The following is a 17929-nucleotide window of genomic DNA, read 5'->3' on the forward strand; positions in this document are numbered from 1 at the left end:
TGTTCCACTCAGCGCAGAATAGTGAAAGAGGCTCAAAGTACAAGAAGTCTGAAGTAACACTTGTGAAGTAGTGTGATGCTTTTATTCCTGAGAGTCACAAGAAAACAATGGCGAGCTTAACTCCACCTTCAAACCACCAAAAACTCTTTTAATAAACTGACAAAATGAGACAAGCCTAAGTGACAATATGTGATTTTTCCTCAATGCAGAACTTGAGAAAGGTCTGAGTGCTTAAGCTTGTACCGTTTTATCACAAATGTTTTAAGCTTGCTGCACTTGGATAACTGTTGGTTATAGCTTGTCAAACATTACCACAAATTCCTGCCCCGTGCTGCACCGTTCCATTGATAATGACAAACCAACCAATCAACAGATATGTACAAAAAAGATCATCTCTATGGCATAGGCGAGCATCCATCTGGATGAGGCAGTAATCCGCCTCTTGTAGTGCAACAGCGTTCAGAACAAACTCTGCAGACTGACTCCAACTCTGCGCTGGAACGCCTGATACAGATATCAGAAAGTCTGATCACAGCCTAAAACTCATTTTAGTCGCAAGCTCAAAGATAAAACTGCATTGCTTTTTTTTTTTTTTTAAAGATCCAAAATAGCAACAGTTTATTTTCATTCTGCAGAGTAACAAAGAAAGACAAACGTTTTGCCAATCCCTCATTGATGAATGCTGCCACGGTGAGATGATGGCGACGCTTGATTCTTCCCGCATCAGCAGCGGCGAGGTCATGAGCTGTGGATGGAGTGGAATTGAAGCCCCCCCCCCCCACATAGTCCAGGTCCCATTCAAGCCGCTCTCTGGTGGACAGTTCCAGCCCCGTCTGTTGCGTCGCTGTTCCCCGCCACCAAGGGAGCGAGCTCTGCAAACAAATCCATAATTTTAACACCAAAGGACTGTTTGGGATTATGTTACCCTGTCTGGCTCATTTGTGTGGACTAAAACAAGAAGGTTAACCTCAGGGATTAATCATCGGAATGAGCCTCTCTCCTTTGGGAACAACCAGTTAGCTTGGCATTAAGGCTGAAATACGGGCTAACGACTAGCTGAGCATTTTTCAATGGCGATGACAAAAAAAAAGCCACTTAACAGCATGTTTAAAGCTTCCCAACTAGCACGTTGTATATTGTTGGATTGTTTTTTAAATATGAAAATATAAAAATTATAATCTATTTTTCAGAAAGAATTGAAGGTTAATTTTTGGACAACCAGAAAATTATATCAAACTGTTTAACATAGAATGAAAATAAAGTGCTTTAAGTACATTAAGACACGATAATGTTTCAGAACTTTCAAGAAGTAAGCTTCTTTTTTCCACATCAGGTCGTTCCACTTTCTGCTCATTCAGGCTAATTTACTCAGTGAATATCTAGTTTAAACATTTACCGTAGTTTAGTTTAAAAACGAGATGATTACAACCGACTAAACACAATTTAAGGCATGGCTTTGCAGCACATTCATGAGCTTTCATATGTTTGTATGCTTCTAGAGGAGAAACTTGCTCTGTAAGACACTGTCCAACACACCAGCACGGAGACACAGCTCTTCTAAACAGCTGGGATGCATTTCTCATTTTCTCCTCACCTTTCATCTCAGTTTCTGTCTTGTTGTCATTCAGACTCTTCTTCTCTGCTTCGTCTTCGGGTTCTGTGATGCCGCTGGCAGAACCGGCAATTTTCTCTTGATCCTGTTTCCCTGCGGCTCCGGCCCGTTTAACCCCATCCAGATTGTCCATCTTCACCAGACAGAGAGTCTGCAGCAGACCCATGGCGTCAAAGTTCTCTTCTGCGCTTACACCTCGTTTCTTCAGCATCTCCAACACCTCGCACCACAAAACAGAAATGTGATGAAACATCTCAATCATATATTCCTGAAATGGCTAATACAGGATTAGTTATCTTATGATTCAAGCTGCGTTACCGCTGACAAGTGCAGCAGCACACAACTGTTTGAAATCATGACAGCAGTAATAAAGAACATCTTCCACTCATGAGTAAATAAAGATTGCGCTCAGACACAGCGATGGCACATAGACGCACCTTGATGTATTTGTAGGACTTCAGTTCACTGATGTTCTCCCCCAGGAAGAGCAGATAAAGAGAGAGATCATCCCACCGGCCGTCCGGGGCGGGCAGCAGGCCCACAGTGGGGAGTAACTGGTAGACTTCCAGGAAGCGAGCGTATCCGTGACAGAAAAGGGGGCGGACACTTGCATAGATGACCACTGGCATCAGCGCGATGAAAAGGACCAGGTTGACAAGGCTGGAAAGAGTAAAGAGGTGGCAGTTACCATGGCAACATGGATGTGAGTACCATTATAGAATGGGACAAAATAAGCATCGAATGATGTTCAACCCACTCAATGTTATCTCTAATGAAAGAGGCCTTAATAAAAAAAAAAAAACCCTCAACATAATTCATCCACGCTGACACTACCTCAGTAAAGAGAAGACTCCAACGGCGATGAGTTTACACTGCACCTCCTCAGGTACCCCGGGGTCAGAGGCGAGGAGGCCGGCACGCAGCCTACAGCCAAACTCATCGGTGACCGAGGCGAGTCGGAGGTAGTATCCCAGGTAGACGCAAGCACAGATCAGGGTCACCAGAGTCAGGCCGCGACACAGCAAATAGTAAAACAGGACGGCCACCGACGAACGATTGGTCATCAGGAACTTCTCCACCAGCGGATAACTGAAACCGCCCTCAGGCGGTTCGCTGACAACACGAGAGACAGAAAGAACAGTGAAGAAAGGTGAAATGATGTCACTGATGAGCATTATGAGTGGTTTTCTAGTTTGAAGTCAAATGATGTCTGAAGCTTTTCCAAATGATGGGAGGGATCTTGCGCTACCTTTCTGACGTGGTCACACGTTTTGCCAGAGTGACAGCACGGTTGTAACACCGGTCCAACTCCTCCATGATGAAGCTGATATCAGACTGCAGACGAGGCGCTGCTGTAAACCTCCAGAACAGCGCCGGGGTGTACATGAGGACGGCGACCAGTAGCAAGATATAAGGAAAGAACTGGACACAGGATGGGGGGGGGGGGCACACACACAATCAATGAATCTATTGATGCTGTGGTTGCGTTACAGGTGTTAAAATACAAGGCTGACTCTTCATCTAAATCTAAATCAATGAGGTTGATGCATGTCTGTCCTCACAGATAAGACAGCTTTACACATGAGGACAACACGACGGACAAGTCCATCACATCTATAAAACACAGAACCAGCGGGGTCCTTTTAATTCAGCCGCTACGAATTGATGCGGATAAATGTGATGGGGTAAACGGCACACCTACTTATCAGGGTTAAAAAAACGTATAATAATTTAAACATGCGGATCGGGTTAAACGTTTTAAAATTAAAATAATGTACTCAGGCCCGCCGACGGGGGGGGGGGGGGGGTATGTTGTCTCTGGCCCCAGCAAGTCTGTTGACGGCACTGCTTGTAGTATTTAAACATGAACGGACCCTGACTTTTATTTCCACATGTATTATTACTGCGTAGCGCTATGATCCATTTAAATAATGATCTTTCCCCACACATTATGCACCTGAACACTTTTGTCACTCAAGTCAAACAATTCCACGTTAATAGTGTCACGAGTGTTTGTGTGTGTGTGTGTGTGTCGTGTACCTTATGCAGCCACAGAGGGAGTGTGTGTGTGTGTGTGTGTGTGTCGTGTACCTTATGCAGCCACAGAGGGAGAGTGTGTGTGTGCACGGACGCCCAGCAGTATGAGTCCACATAAGCACCCTGTTTCCAGGAGAAGTTAGAAGGAGGGAAACAACTGATCTGAGTCCCTACAAAAAAAAAAAAAGATCATGACAACATGTATTAGGAAAGGGTTTTAATCTGGAGACCAGAAGTGCAGCATCAGGATCTGGTCTTCCTTTTCTCTACTCACCAACTGAAACTTCTTGAGCGAAGGCCAGAGAAATGAGGAGGAGGGGCAGCCCAACTGCCACACAGGTCACTATCTTGTCCACGGCCAGCTCGGTTCGGACACTGCGGTATCGAGCCTGGGTCGGATCCTTCAGCAGAAAATCGCTAAACACGTACTCAGTGGCCACATGGGCGATGGCCATCTCGCTGCTCGTCTATCTCCCGCAGCACAGAAACTACAAATCCTGCAGGTACAAAAACCGACAAACAGGATTCACATATTTAGATTTTTCTCACATGATCCTATCCCGCCCTTTTTAGCAAGTCAAATTTCATTTGCAGAATGAAAAACAAGGTGTCAGGTAACAAGGCAAAAGAGTCTCGACGGGCCTGCTTACTTTTCGAATTCAACTCTAGCCAAGTTCATCGAAAATGAATAAGAAGGACCTAATTTGATATAAATTTAAGGCAAATGTGTCTATAAACATCTTAATCTTGTGGTTTAATAGACTGTAATCCGTCAGGACTCTGTTATCATCATGTATTGCTGATATTGTGGAGCATCCTTTAGGGTTAGGCTTTCCTGTGGTTACGACTTGAGACAGGTTTGCAGAAGCATGGCTGAAAACAACCCATGACCGTCTCCCCACAGCATAAACACTTCTTTGTTTAGCTGGACATTGTGAAGCGACGTTTTTTGTTTATATCTATATCGTTTCAGCAGCACATTTCACCTCCGGTTAACTTATATTTCTTTGTATTTATGTTATTGTTGTTGTGATTTGCACGTCGCTGCTTCCGAATGGGTGTTTGAAGGGAGCAAGCGTAAACGATCATTACATCCACTTTAAATTAATATCGAGTTAACTAAAAAACCTCAGCGTTCCGGAAATCAGAAAATAAAATAAGTATAATAAATAAGATCTAAAAAAATTAGCAAACACAATTTAATGCTCTTAATCGCTGCTTCGCTCATAGTGAACGTGAACTCACCTGCCGCCCAGGATGCCACCGCTGTAAGCAGCCTCGTCTATTAAAGCGTCATTTCTGCAGCTCTTTTCTGCAGCTGCGGAAATAGCAGTTTCCCCAGGACTGCGGCTCAACGACGGAGCACAAAAGACATTGAACAGATAAAACAATGAACACGACTTTACAGTCTTCTTCCTGCAAGACTCGGAACTACTTCCGGTCTAAATTAAAAACAGATGCTTTCAAGGGCAGATTGGCGGCTCGGATTTCTCAGACTTTATGCTGCCCTCCACTGGAGTTCTTGAGATTGTAATTTCAGCTCGAGTCGGTCCATTTCTCGGCCAATAAAATGTTTACGACTTCACCTTGGGCTAGGTTTATTATACGTTTTCAAATATTCTACTACTACTGTACTTTCGGCTTTCTCCACTTCATCCTGTCCTTTGCATCTTGTCAGTGTGGCCAGTAGCGGCAACAATGACACACAAATATGATACAGTGTGTTTGTATGTATCTCTCATAATGTTAAAAAGAGACTTAACGTGCAATAAAGGATCATTCCGGGTTGTCTACATCCCAATTCATATGAATATGTACCTGAGATTTATATTACGAGTCGTCTAGAGTCTAGACATTGTCATCTATACGTGTTTACAATCATGAAATGTTATGTTGAAAAGTCTGTGGTGTGAAAGAGGCACCCAGTACTAACCAGTACTAACTAGTACAACAACCAGAAGAAAAGACTGGTGTGAAACATCCGTAAATTGATACCTTTTGAATATTTGTGTTTCAGATAACACTGACTGGTGTTATACCAATCCTGGCTGGTGTGTGTGTGTGTGTGTGTGTGTAGGTGTGCGTGCGTGCATGCGCATGTTGAGGTGTGTTTATGATGTGCATGCACCTGTATATAAAATTCCTTGCTACCCGCAGCACACACAGCCATGGGTTGGATTGCTTTGTACGGATGTCTCCTGTTGTCGTTGCCTCCTCTTTGTTATGGTGAGTGAAGCTTAACCCGGAAAATAAATGATGCAGAAAAAAACAACAATATATTTGAGTAGAATTTAACAAATGTGTAAAATAAGGTTCAAAAGGTGTTGTGCTTAATGGCAACCCTCACCTTTTGTTAAATTGGTTAACGGAGAATAAATAAACAAACACTTAATTAAAAGTCACATAATCGCAGACAAATAAGGTATGAAAAATCAGGTACCAGGGGCTCTCAGGTTTAATAGGTTTTCACTTTTAAATTAGAACGCTAATCGGAAGTCATTGCACTAGTATTAATTTCTTACACAATATATTTTGCAGAAAATAATTTTGCCTAGAAAAAAAAGATCCTTTTTCTTGTGAGATTGCCAGAAACACTCTGATCCATGCAGAAACAGAGCGGTGAGCCTTTAGAGTCAAATGTATTGCAGTATAAATTACTGTCTGCAAATTCATTTCTGGGTAGTATGGGGCTGTACATTGTAGGTACGGTAAGAACACTTGAATGTAGTTTGTAGAACATGTTGAAAAGTATGTTGAGTTTTTTTTTTGTACATTTTAATATCCTTCATCAGTTGGAGCCACAAGATGCAACAAAAAGGGAACATCGTAGAGCGAGTGCCTCTGTCAAGGCGCAGCAGCCACAACCCTCTATAATTAAACACTAATATAAATTTTAACAAGACTTGATGCATCACAATGGTTGCCCAAACAATCAGTCAATAATATGAGGAAATATATTTATGTGTCAAAGACAAGAACAGATAATCTCCACCAGACCATTTAAATTCCATGAAAATGATTTCCTAAGCCTTCCTCATACAATTCATTTCACATCCAGTCTCTGACTTCCTTCCTGAGAGAGGATTTAAAAATAAATACAGACTTTACTCAAGTTTAAAAAAAGGATTTAACTAAAAGTTATTTCTACTGGTTGTTTAAGTGCCATCCTAACTGAATCTCATGCCATTTTATTATAATATCAGAAAAACAATTACAGGGAATCTGGATTTTTTATTTCTGATGTTTTTCAAGGTCAAGTTTCTTGCCTTTGTTTCTGTTCTGTTTTGTCTTTTATTCTATTTATTTTTTATTTTGAAAATGGAAGAGAGTTAAAAGTACAGTTACAAATCAGTATTGAACATACTTGAGTAAAGTAGAGATACCCAAAAACTAAGTACCTAACTACTTCTAATCTTTGATTTTTGGTTGTGGATTTACCATAACATTTATAAAACTGGCTGTATGACAAACCGTGGTTAGTTAGCAGAAGTCTAATATTTTATCTTATTGTCAGACAGCTGCTAACATCCTGATATAAGTTTAGTGCTCAGATTTTGCAGCTTGGTCATAATATCGCCCTAAAATCCTGGATGTGAGCAGTCAAAATAACAATAAAAATAATAATTTCTTTACCATTTTTTGGTGTGTTCTGTCAAACATAAGGAATGGCCGCTCTATTTCTTGCAGGGTATCTGAGTGTTGTTGTTTTCTGAATTCCACACGAATAACATGTTGTTCCTTTCATTCTAGCTCAAACAACTATCAGACCAACAGGTAATAGTCACACCTGGAGAACTTGGTGGAACTTGGTTCTTCTTTTCACGACTGCCTGTCTTTCTATTCTTGTTTTTCTTGTTTCATCTGGTTCCACCTTTCGTCCAGTTCATCAGATTGACGGTGACATAACACATTGTGGGTACCGCCATACGTCTTTACAGAAGGGTTATGCTATTGTTACTTTCCCTTTGTTGTAGTGCGGGCGCAGCATAATCTTAACACACTTTTACTTTTTGTGCTACAGGCTGTGCAGGTCCGCCCGCGCTGTGTTGCCCTGGTCGCGATAATGCCTGTCACAGAGTCTGCTTCTGTGATGAATTCTGCCTAGAGAATGAAGACTGCTGTCCGGACTTCTTGTCAACCTGCATGCCGTGTAAGTGAGGAAGGACATAGAACATGTAAAAAATAAATAGGTGCATAGCTTTGTTAGTTTAGTAACTGAGATTGAGATACGTTTGTAAATCATTATGTCTTTAATACAACTTTTGCCATGGCACACTCTGGAAGGCCGAGCAGTGACAATACACTGTAATTACAGTGGCTATAATGTCAGAACTTCTTTTTTACAGTAACAGTAACAGCATTCAGTACAACATCTGATACTGAGAACACCCAAACCAGCGACGCCCCATTATCTCCAACAGATATGGCCGTGACCGTCCAAACAGCCATCATCCCATCATCTCCAACAGGTATGAACACAACATTCAGTTGGGTGCAGTTCTGGGACCTAGGCATCACACAAAAGTATCTCCAAAAAGGCAAAATATTAGATTAAATATATTCCTTTTTAAATCTGCAGTGGAACTAGAATGATATCCGTTAAAGTGTCCCATTAAAACTGTCAAGAATTATCTGTTGAAGTGGGATAAAAACTTGGAATTGGACCATACGTTTTCTGTGTAGTATCTTAACTTTTCTGGACACAGACCACAGAGGTTGGAGCTGAAATCTGTTGGAGCCACCCTTCAACGTCCATGATGCTCCCTACAACTGTGACTATACTTTGGCTGTCACCCTCCACATCTGTTATAGATGTTCCATCAGCCCCTGGCACTTCAGTCCGTCAGTCAGATCCAATTGCTTCTGCTTCCTGATGTTGCGGCTACATCTGTAACAATTGGCCATTTCTGCTCTTTGTCAACCACCACTGTGCCTGCTGTCCGTTCACAACACTACTGCAGATTGCAGTACAGTCATACACACATGTATGTGTGATGTCTTTTACTGCCGAAATGCATTTTAATTTGCACCAATCTTTTTCAGATGGCCAAACAATGACTCTTCACCTAAAGGTTTTTGCTGTAACCAACAATATTGGCAATGAGGGTGTGATCAGAGAATCTGTATCTAATGTAAGTTTTACAAAGCCTTTAAATACCCATAATGAAGTTACAGCATGAAAAAAGACAACATTTGTGTCTCTCCCCTCACCAGTGGATTTCTTCTCTCTCACAGTTCATATCCAAAATCCTTCGGCAGACCTGTGAGGGCTGCGCCCCAAACATCAGACACATCAAAATCACCTGAGACCAAATGTGTTTTAACTTTTCCAAACACTGAACACGTCTGTGTTGCAGATTTTCATTTTTTTGATTCTAAATATTAGTCAGTGGGGTTTAACCCACAGTCAAGGGTTGAACTGACTAATCTGTTGATGATCAGTGATTGCTGATGCCCAGTGACGTGCGGTGGGGTTCATGTCTGGTGAGGCACAGTCAGATTTACAAATAAATGAACCTACAGCTTATTCATCATTTGATTGGCAACATTTAACGTGTTTTGTTTAAAAATTCGTACCAGCATTTTTTACATATTGTCACAAACCTGGCTCATCAGTTTATGACAAAAAGGGGAGACCACACATAATCTCCGTATTTAGAAAAGATTTAATGAAATTATTCAACTCTGCGTATCAGTGTGCGTGCAGCGTTGAATGTGTGTGGGTGCGTGTGTTGATCAGTTAAAGTTTAACTGATGTTTATGTGAGGGTCATGTTGCTGCACTCGTTAATTTGCCTTATCACGCACACCTGTTTCTGCCTCTCGCTCCTGGACCTGCGGCGTGCGGATTGGCTGCGGTCACCCCGGGCGCACCTGAGGCAGATTGAGCCAAATCGCCACCAGCCCTCATAAACCCGGGTCCTGCGTAGTGTTTTCTTTTTTTTGTGACTGGTTTTTATCAGAGCTGGCTTCTTGGTTTTTCTTTCTCGGCTGTGTTTTTTGTTATATAGATATTTTCGTTGGGCTCCAGGATATTGTGTTTCCTGATGGGCATATCAGTAAAATATAAAGTCCACGATCGCGACATCTCCGTCCTCTGTTCCCTGGGGTCCCCTTGCGCCCGTCCACAGCAGTATAACTGTTAAACATATGTTCTGACTCTGAGACGTGTGTGTGTGTGTCCAGCTGGGGCGTAAGCGCCGCGGTTCTGCTCGTGTTTGACGAGGCTTCTCGGTAAATTCTTCATGTCGCAATATCCCATCCTAGTCCAGACATTGTCAGAAGTTGAGAAAAGAAGGCAAGAAAAGCAGAAAAGACGGCTGTCTGGCTGTCCTACTTGCAGGACAGCCAGACAGCCAGCGCTTCCGTGTTTACAAGCCCGTCTCTAACGAGCGGATCAGCTGATGAGTGCGCTCACTGCGCTGAATCACTCACTGGTCTCCTATCGGCTGCAGGCTGTATTACATGTGGCCTCATTCTGCAGTATTTTAATGCCGCTGAGCACAAGAACACGTGATGCACTAATTGCATTATTAAAAATGAAAAAATCATAAAATATATAATGTAATATCACTGATGTTATATTATATCTTATATGATTTTTATATTTTTAATAATGCAAATACATGATTTTTATATGATTTTATATGATGACGCTGTGCCTCACCTGCCTCCCCTGACTGCACGTCACTGCTGATGCCTTAAGTGATGAAATGATGTAAAAGCACTTATTAATTGAGGGCTGTCTACTACTACTGTACTTTCGGCTTGTCTCATCAGGGCTCGCCACAGCAAATAAACATTCTCCAGTTCACCCTGGCCTTTGCATCGTCCTCCTCAACAACAACCACTCTCATGTCCTCCATCACCACGTCCATGTGGGTCACCACGTCTCCTGGGTCGTCCTCTAGCCCTGTTCCCTGGCAGTTACATCCTCAGCATCCGTCTACCGATATAGTCCCTGTCTCTCCTCTGGACATGTCCAAACCATCGAAGTACTGTCTCATGAGGGTTAACTCAGAGCTGCTATTTGTAGTGCCCTGCTGCACATCAACCCTTTTCTAGAACTCACTCTCACAAAACGCACCATGCATTTCCCGCACAGTTGTTCAACCTGCGAGTAAAATCACAGTCCAGTATTTGACAGCGTTTTGAGCAGTTATTTTTCTGCAAATCAAATTGTTTATTAAAGCGCAACAACAACAGGGAACGTGAGAGAGATGAGATGAGCAATGATAAATCTCAACCAGCAGATGGAAGCACAACCACAACACTGGGTGTCCCTTGTGAAGTTGACGATACTCAGTGAGGCGATGATACTTCAATCTGCATCCCCCACCAAGTCTTCGGTCAGAAGACTTGTCACATCTTCGCCAGCAGATGGAAGCATATTCTCACGTTTTTTCTTGCATTTGTCCACCGGTGGCTGCTGCGACCTGTAGTTGAGCGTCTGCTCAAATACTGGACTGTGATTTTACTCGCAGGCTGAACAACTGTGCGGGAAATGCATGATGTGTTTTGTGAGAGTGAGTGCTAGAAAGGGTCTGATTCAAGATTCAAGATACTTTATTATCATTATGCGAACATAATAAAATCGTGTGAAGGCCCACGGTTTAAGGCACACATCGGAACATAGAAAATGTAAACAAAAATACAAAAACAAGCACGAAAAGCCGGGATCCTCGGGCCGCAACATGTGCACGCGCCGCCATTCCGGAAACTGCTGTGCAGCAGGGCACTACAAATAGCAGCTCTGAGGTAACCCTCATGAGACAGCACTGATCATCAACTGATTAGTCAGTTTCCTTGTGTACCAAAAAAACCTTTGTTGCTAAAAGCGTCATTAAAAATTTGATATAGAATTTTTTTGGGTCACTTTCTATGAGAAGTTTGTGTGTTCTCAACATGTCTGCATGGGTGCAGCTTTGGTTAATTGGTTACACTGTATTGTCCATAAGCGTGAGTGTGCGCGTGAATGATTGTCTCTATATGTGTGGCCCTGCGATGAACTGGCGGCTTGTCCAGGGCTTGCCTCTCGCCCAAACTCAAATAAATGAGTTCTAAAATAATCAGAATAAATTTATGCACATCCTTATCATTTCAGTCAATTCAAAAATAAGCAATGATATGAAGTAAATTATCTGACTGCATCAGACATAGTGAGAGACAGTAAATATTTAACTCCTCCGCAGGAAGACAAGATGTGATTAAAATGAAATGAAAATAAATAAACTGTCATTGGTGAAGGTGAGGTCCCTCGAGCTCTTGCATTGTGTTGTCTGGGGGTGGAGGAACACCTCCCTGTGTACACTTGGAGCATCCATGCATAGGAGGTCTGCACGTCACAGAAAGCCCAAACATTCAACTCATACTTTCCAGACATTCTGTCTGAATGAGTAGCGGCTGCTCAAATGGACCAGCTGCAGGGCTTCCTCAGGGAAAGAAAAAGGTGAAATCCAGTCTTAGTGCTGCTGATTCCAGCAAGTGTGGAGGAAGTTGACCCTGAGGTCAAGCTAGGACTTGGCAAAGCATGGCAGGAACTCTTCATGTGTGGGAGACCTTGCCATTTCCTCATTGCTTGGTCTCTTCTTGTTCTTCCTCCTCCTCTGAGCTGGGAATCCCCCTATACCTATCAGGAATTCTTCCCCTGCTCCCAATTGGGTCTTATATAAGGTTTCACTGCAGGCAACATCCTCATCAGTGGAGGAAAGAGCATTTTTACATGTAAGGATTACAGTACTGTATATCAAAAATATGTGGCTATAATGGGAATTAATGGGACCAAGTTGGATGCAAGGATAAAGAGTTTATGTAAAGTGAATATCTCCTTTTCTATTAAAAAAAAAAGGTTTCACACAATTAGCCTTGAGACTGACTGTGATATTTAGAATCAAAAAATGAAAATCGGCAATACTGCTGTGTTCAGTGTTTGAAAAAGTTAAAACATTTTTCGTTCTCAGGTGATTTTGATGAGTCTGATGTTTGGGGCGCAGCTCTCACAGGTCTGCCGAAGGATTTGGGTTACGAACTGTGAGAGAGAAGACATCCACTGATGAGGGGAGATACACAAATGTTGTATTTTTTCATGCTGTAACTTCATTATGGGTATTTAAAGGCTTTGTAAAACTTACATTAGATACAGATTCTCTGATCACACCCTCATTGCCAATATTGTTGGTTACAGCAAAAGCCTTTAGGTGAAGAGTCATTGTTTGGCCATCTGAAAAAGATTCGTGCAAATTAAAATGCATTTTGGCAGTAAAAGACATGACTGGGATATATGTGTGTATGACTGTACTGCAATCTGCAGTAGTGTTGTGAACTGACACCAATAGATAGAAGTGTTAACTATTATATCCCACCTCCAGGTAAGACAGCTGCATCCACTGAGTGGGGGCGAGATAAGTGTCCAGACTAAACACAGTCAAGACCTGGAGAGAAAGCCTTCATTTCACAAACAAATCTAATGAAAACAGGGGCTCCCAATTCCTACTACCTATCACAAAAAGCAATCAACTTTTAAATGTCACTCTGACAGTACTCCTCTCGGAGATGGATTCCCAACCTGAGCACTGGCATGACTGACTACAAGAGAGTCTACTGTTCCTGTGGGACTTTAAAAGCTTGGATAACCAACCAGACATAGTGCTGGTTGACAAAGAGCAGAAACGGGCAATTGTTACAGACGTAGCAATCCAAATGGACAGTAACATCAGGAAGGAGAAGCACTGGGATCTGACTGACGGACTGAAGTGCCAGGGGCTGATAGAACACCTAGAACAGATGCTGCCTCTGACACACTCTAAGAGTAGGAATAATAGCTCAAGAAATAAGGATATGCTATACCTTTCTTTTAAAAAATGTTGCCCCCTTTTTGTAGTTGGATCCAATTAAGGTACACGTCTTTTGGCCTTTGTTAGAACACTATTGTACTCTTGCCATGTGTGATACTTATGTCCCAGAACTGTACGCAACTGAATGTTGTGTTCATACCTGCTTGAGGTGATGGGGTGATGGCTGTTTGGATGGTCACTGTAGTATCAGAGACTGTGGGTGATGACATCACGGCCATATCTGTTGGAGATGATGAGGGGTCGCTGGTTTGGATGGTCACTGTAGTATCAGAGGCTGTGGGTGATGACGTCATGGTCATATCTGTTGGAGATGAAGGGGCGTTGCTGGTTTGGATGGTCACTGTCGTATCAGAGACTGTGGGTGATGACATCACGGTCATATCTGTTGGAGATGATGAGGAGTCGCTGGTTTGGATGGTCACCGTAGTATCAGAGGATGTGGGTGATGACATCACGGTCATATCTGTTGGAGATGATGGGGCGTCGCTGGTTTGGATGGTCACTGTCGTATCAGAGACTGTGGGTGATGACATCACGGTCATATCTGTTGGAGATGATGAGGGGTCGCTGGTTTGGATGGTCACTGTCGTAACAGAGACTGAGGGTGATGACATCATGGTCATATCTGTTGGAGATGATGAGGGGTCGCTGGTTTGGATGGTCACTGTCGTATCAGAGACTGTGGGTGATGACATCACGGTCATATCTGTTGGAGATGATGAGGGGTCGCTGGTTTGGATGGTCACCGTAGTATCAGAGGATGTGGGTGATGACATCACGGTCATATCTGTTGGAGATGATGAGGGGTCGCTTGTTTGGATGGTCACTGTCGTATCAGAGACTGTGGGTGATGACATCACGGTCATATCTGTTGGAGATGATGAGGGGTCGCTGGTTTGGATGGTCACTGTCGTAACAGAGACTGAGGGTGATGACATCATGGTCATATCTGTTGGAGATGATGAGGGGTCGCTGGTTTGGATGGTCACTGTCGTATCAGAGACTGTGGGTGATGACATCACGGTCATATCTGTTGGAGATGATGAGGGGTCGCTGGTTTGGATGGTCACTGTCGTAACAGAGACTGAGGGTGATGACATCACGGCCATATCTGTTGGAGATGATGAGGGGTCGCTGGTTTGGATGGTCACCGTAGTATCAGAGGATGTGGGTGATGACATCACGGTCATATCTGTTGGAGATGATGAGGGGTCGCTTGTTTGGATGGTCACTGTCGTATCAGAGACTGTGGGTGATGACATCACGGTCATATCTGTTGGAGATGATGAGGGGTCGCTGGTTTGGATGGTCACCGTAGTATCAGAGGATGTGGGTGATGACATCATGGTCATATCTGTTGGAGATGATGGGGCGTCGCTGGTTTGGGTGTTCTCAGTATCAGATGTTGTACTGAGTGCTGTTACTGTTACTGTAAAAAAGAAGTTCTGACATTATTGCCACTGTAATTACAGTGTATTGTCACTGCTCGGCCTTCCAGAGTGTGCCATGGCAAAAGTTGTAGTAAAGACATAATGATTTACAAACATATCTCAATCTCAGTTACTAAACTAACAAAGCTATGCACCTATTTATTTTTTATATGTTCTATGTTCTTCCTCACTTACACGGCATGCAGGTCGACAAGAAGTCCGAACAGCAGTCTCCATTCTCTACGCAGAATTCATCGCAGAAGCAGAGTCTGGAACAGTTGTCATCGCGACCAGGGCAACACAGTGCGGGCGGACCTGCACAGCCTGTAGCACAAAAAGTAAAACTGTGTTAAGATTATGCTGTCAGGCCGTCGGCCGCGCCCGCACTACAACAAAAGGAAACAGATACAGAGAGAGGGAGAGGAAAGAGAGGAACAAAAAACAAAGTAACAATAGTGTATCCCTTCTGTAAAGACGTATGGCGGTACCCACAATGTTCTATGTCACCGTCAATCTGATGAACTGAGACTGTTTTCATGAAAAAGTCTTTCACATCACACCTGTTATGTATGTTATCAAAAGAACAAATAACTATTGCCCATTAAAAAGGCCGTGATCCACCTTGACTGAACCAGATGAAACAAGAAAAACAAGAATAGAAAGACAGGCAGTCGTGAAAAGAAGAACCAAGTTCCACCAAGTTCTCCAGGTGTGACTATTACCTGTTGGTGTGATAGTTGTTTGAGCTAGAATGAAAGGAACAACATGTTATTCATGTGGAATTCAGAAAACAACAACACTCAGATACCCTGCAAGAAATAGAGCGGCCATTCCTTATGTTTGACAGAACACACCAAAAAATGGTAAAGAAATTATTTAGACTGTTCACATCCAGGATTTTAGGGCGATATTATGAGCAAGCTGCAAAATCTGAGCACTAAACTTATATCAGAATGTTAGCAGCTGTCTGAGCACAAGATAAAATATTAGACTTCTGCTAACTAACCAGGATTTGAAAACATGAAAGTATATTATATATGTCTGTCTTGTTGACTCTCAGATGAAATGCTGCATTTACTGACACTAAAGTGTTTGTCATCACCAGGCTAGCATGTTGTTCATGTTGTTCTTAGTTTAGTTTGTCCTTTTCTGAGACTTCCTGCTCGAGAAGTAGCATCTGTGCACAGATAACCTTACTTTGAGTATGATGGGATTGTGCATGCTTGTTTCTGAAAAGGTGTGATTTAGATTGGGAACATCAGATTAAACGTTTCATTCAAACTATCAAACGTATTAATTGGGATGTCTGAAAGGACTGTTCAGTAAATCCAATCACAAAAATCAAAGATTAGAAGCAGTAAGGTACTTCGTTTTTGGGTATCTCTACTTTTCTCAAATATGTATTTTTCCGACACTGAACTGTGACTGTACTTTTAACTCGCTTGTATTTTCAAAAATATGAAATAAATATAAAAACAGACAGAAACAAAGCAAGAAACTTGACCATGAAAAACATCAGCAATAAAAAATCCAGATTCCCTGTAATTGTTTTTCTGATATTATAATATGACATGAGGTTCAGTTAGGTTAGCACTAAAAGTAAAGTCTGTATTTATTTTTAAATCCGCTTCCAAGAAGGAAGTCGGAGACTGAATGTGAAATGTATTGTATGAGGAAGGTTTAGAAAATCACCTTCATGGAATGTAATATGGTTCCAACTGATGAAGTATTTTAAAATGTTAAAAAAACAAAACAGCTCAACATACTTTTTAAACATGTTCTACAAACTCCATTCAAGTGTTCTTACCGTACCTACAATGTACAGCCCCATACTACCCAGAAATGAATTTGCAGAGAGTAATTTATACTGAAATACATTAGACTCTAAACTTTAGAGTCTAAAGGCTCACCGCATCAGAGCGTTTCTGACAATCTCACAAGAAACAGGATTTGTTTTGTTATATATGCAAAGTTATTTTCTCCAAAATATATTTGTGTAATAAATGAATACGAGTGAAATGACTTCCAATTAGCATTCTAATTTAAAAGTGATTAAGCTTCACTCACCAGAACAAAGAGGGGGCAACGACAACAGGAGACATCCGTATAAAGCAATCCAACCCATGGCTGTGTGCTGCGGGTAGCATGGAATTTTATATACAGGTGCATGCACACCTCAAAATGCGCACACAGACATGACATCCCCCCCCACACACACACACTGTCACACACTTATCTGTTACAAATGTTTTAAAGGAATCAATTTACGGATGTTTCACACCAGTCTTTTCTTCTGTTCAGTGTCATTGGCTGTACAGGTTTTACTGGTTGTACTTGTTAGTACTGGGTGCCTCTTTCACACCACAGACTTTTCAACGTAACATTTCATCATTGTAAACACATTTGTAGACGACAATGTCTAGACGACTGGTAACAGAAATCTCAGGTACATATCCACATGAATTGGGAGGTGCAGACAACAAAAGAATCCTTTATTGCACTTTAAGTCTCTTTCTAACATTATGAGAGATACATACAAACACACTGTATCGTATCTTTGTGTCATTGTGGCCACTACTGTTTCAGAGGATGCAGTTGCAGTAAGAACATCACATTCAGAAAAGACACAAATGGTAAAATGTCATATATTTTAATGGAGTACAAGGATTTTAAGAATTTTTTTTTGAAAGCAAATAGTAATCTTTACAAAATCTAGAAATTATGTGAATGCTAGAAAAATGTAGGTTGAATAACAGGCAGTAAACTCTTTGATATTTTTGTGCATACATTTGACATTGTGCGGTGAAGCTGGAGGACGGGGGATACTGGACATCACTGCCACCAGCCATGCTTATCCTGTTTGGCAGGTCAGGTTTAGGAATGTGTTTTGGATCTGGACAAATTCTTCCTGTTTTTGTAAAATGTTTGGAAAACAGTATGGAAGCTTCTTCTGAGCTGTAATAGGAATGTTTGTGTCTTATCATATATTACATATAT

General features: G+C 42.0%; 1 protein-coding gene across 1 annotated transcript; it reads right to left on the bottom strand.

The window, feature by feature from the left end:
* Positions 1 to 798: 798 nt before the first annotated feature.
* LOC137904691 (pannexin-1-like) lies at positions 799 to 4104 on the bottom strand. The gene is made up of 7 exons (XM_068748895.1): positions 3924 to 4104; positions 3704 to 3819; positions 2862 to 3034; positions 2447 to 2725; positions 2050 to 2272; positions 1595 to 1832; positions 799 to 872 (listed from the first exon to the last, which is right to left on the bottom strand). The coding sequence occupies exons 1-7, from the start codon at positions 4102 to 4104 to the stop codon at positions 799 to 801; spliced, it is 1284 nt and encodes a 427-aa protein (XP_068604996.1).
* Positions 4105 to 17929: the final 13825 nt, after the last annotated feature.

The sequence above is a fragment of the Brachionichthys hirsutus genome, chromosome 15 (assembly GCF_040956055.1).
Source record: "Brachionichthys hirsutus isolate HB-005 chromosome 15, CSIRO-AGI_Bhir_v1, whole genome shotgun sequence".
NCBI classification, from domain to species: domain Eukaryota; kingdom Metazoa; phylum Chordata; class Actinopteri; order Lophiiformes; family Brachionichthyidae; genus Brachionichthys; species Brachionichthys hirsutus.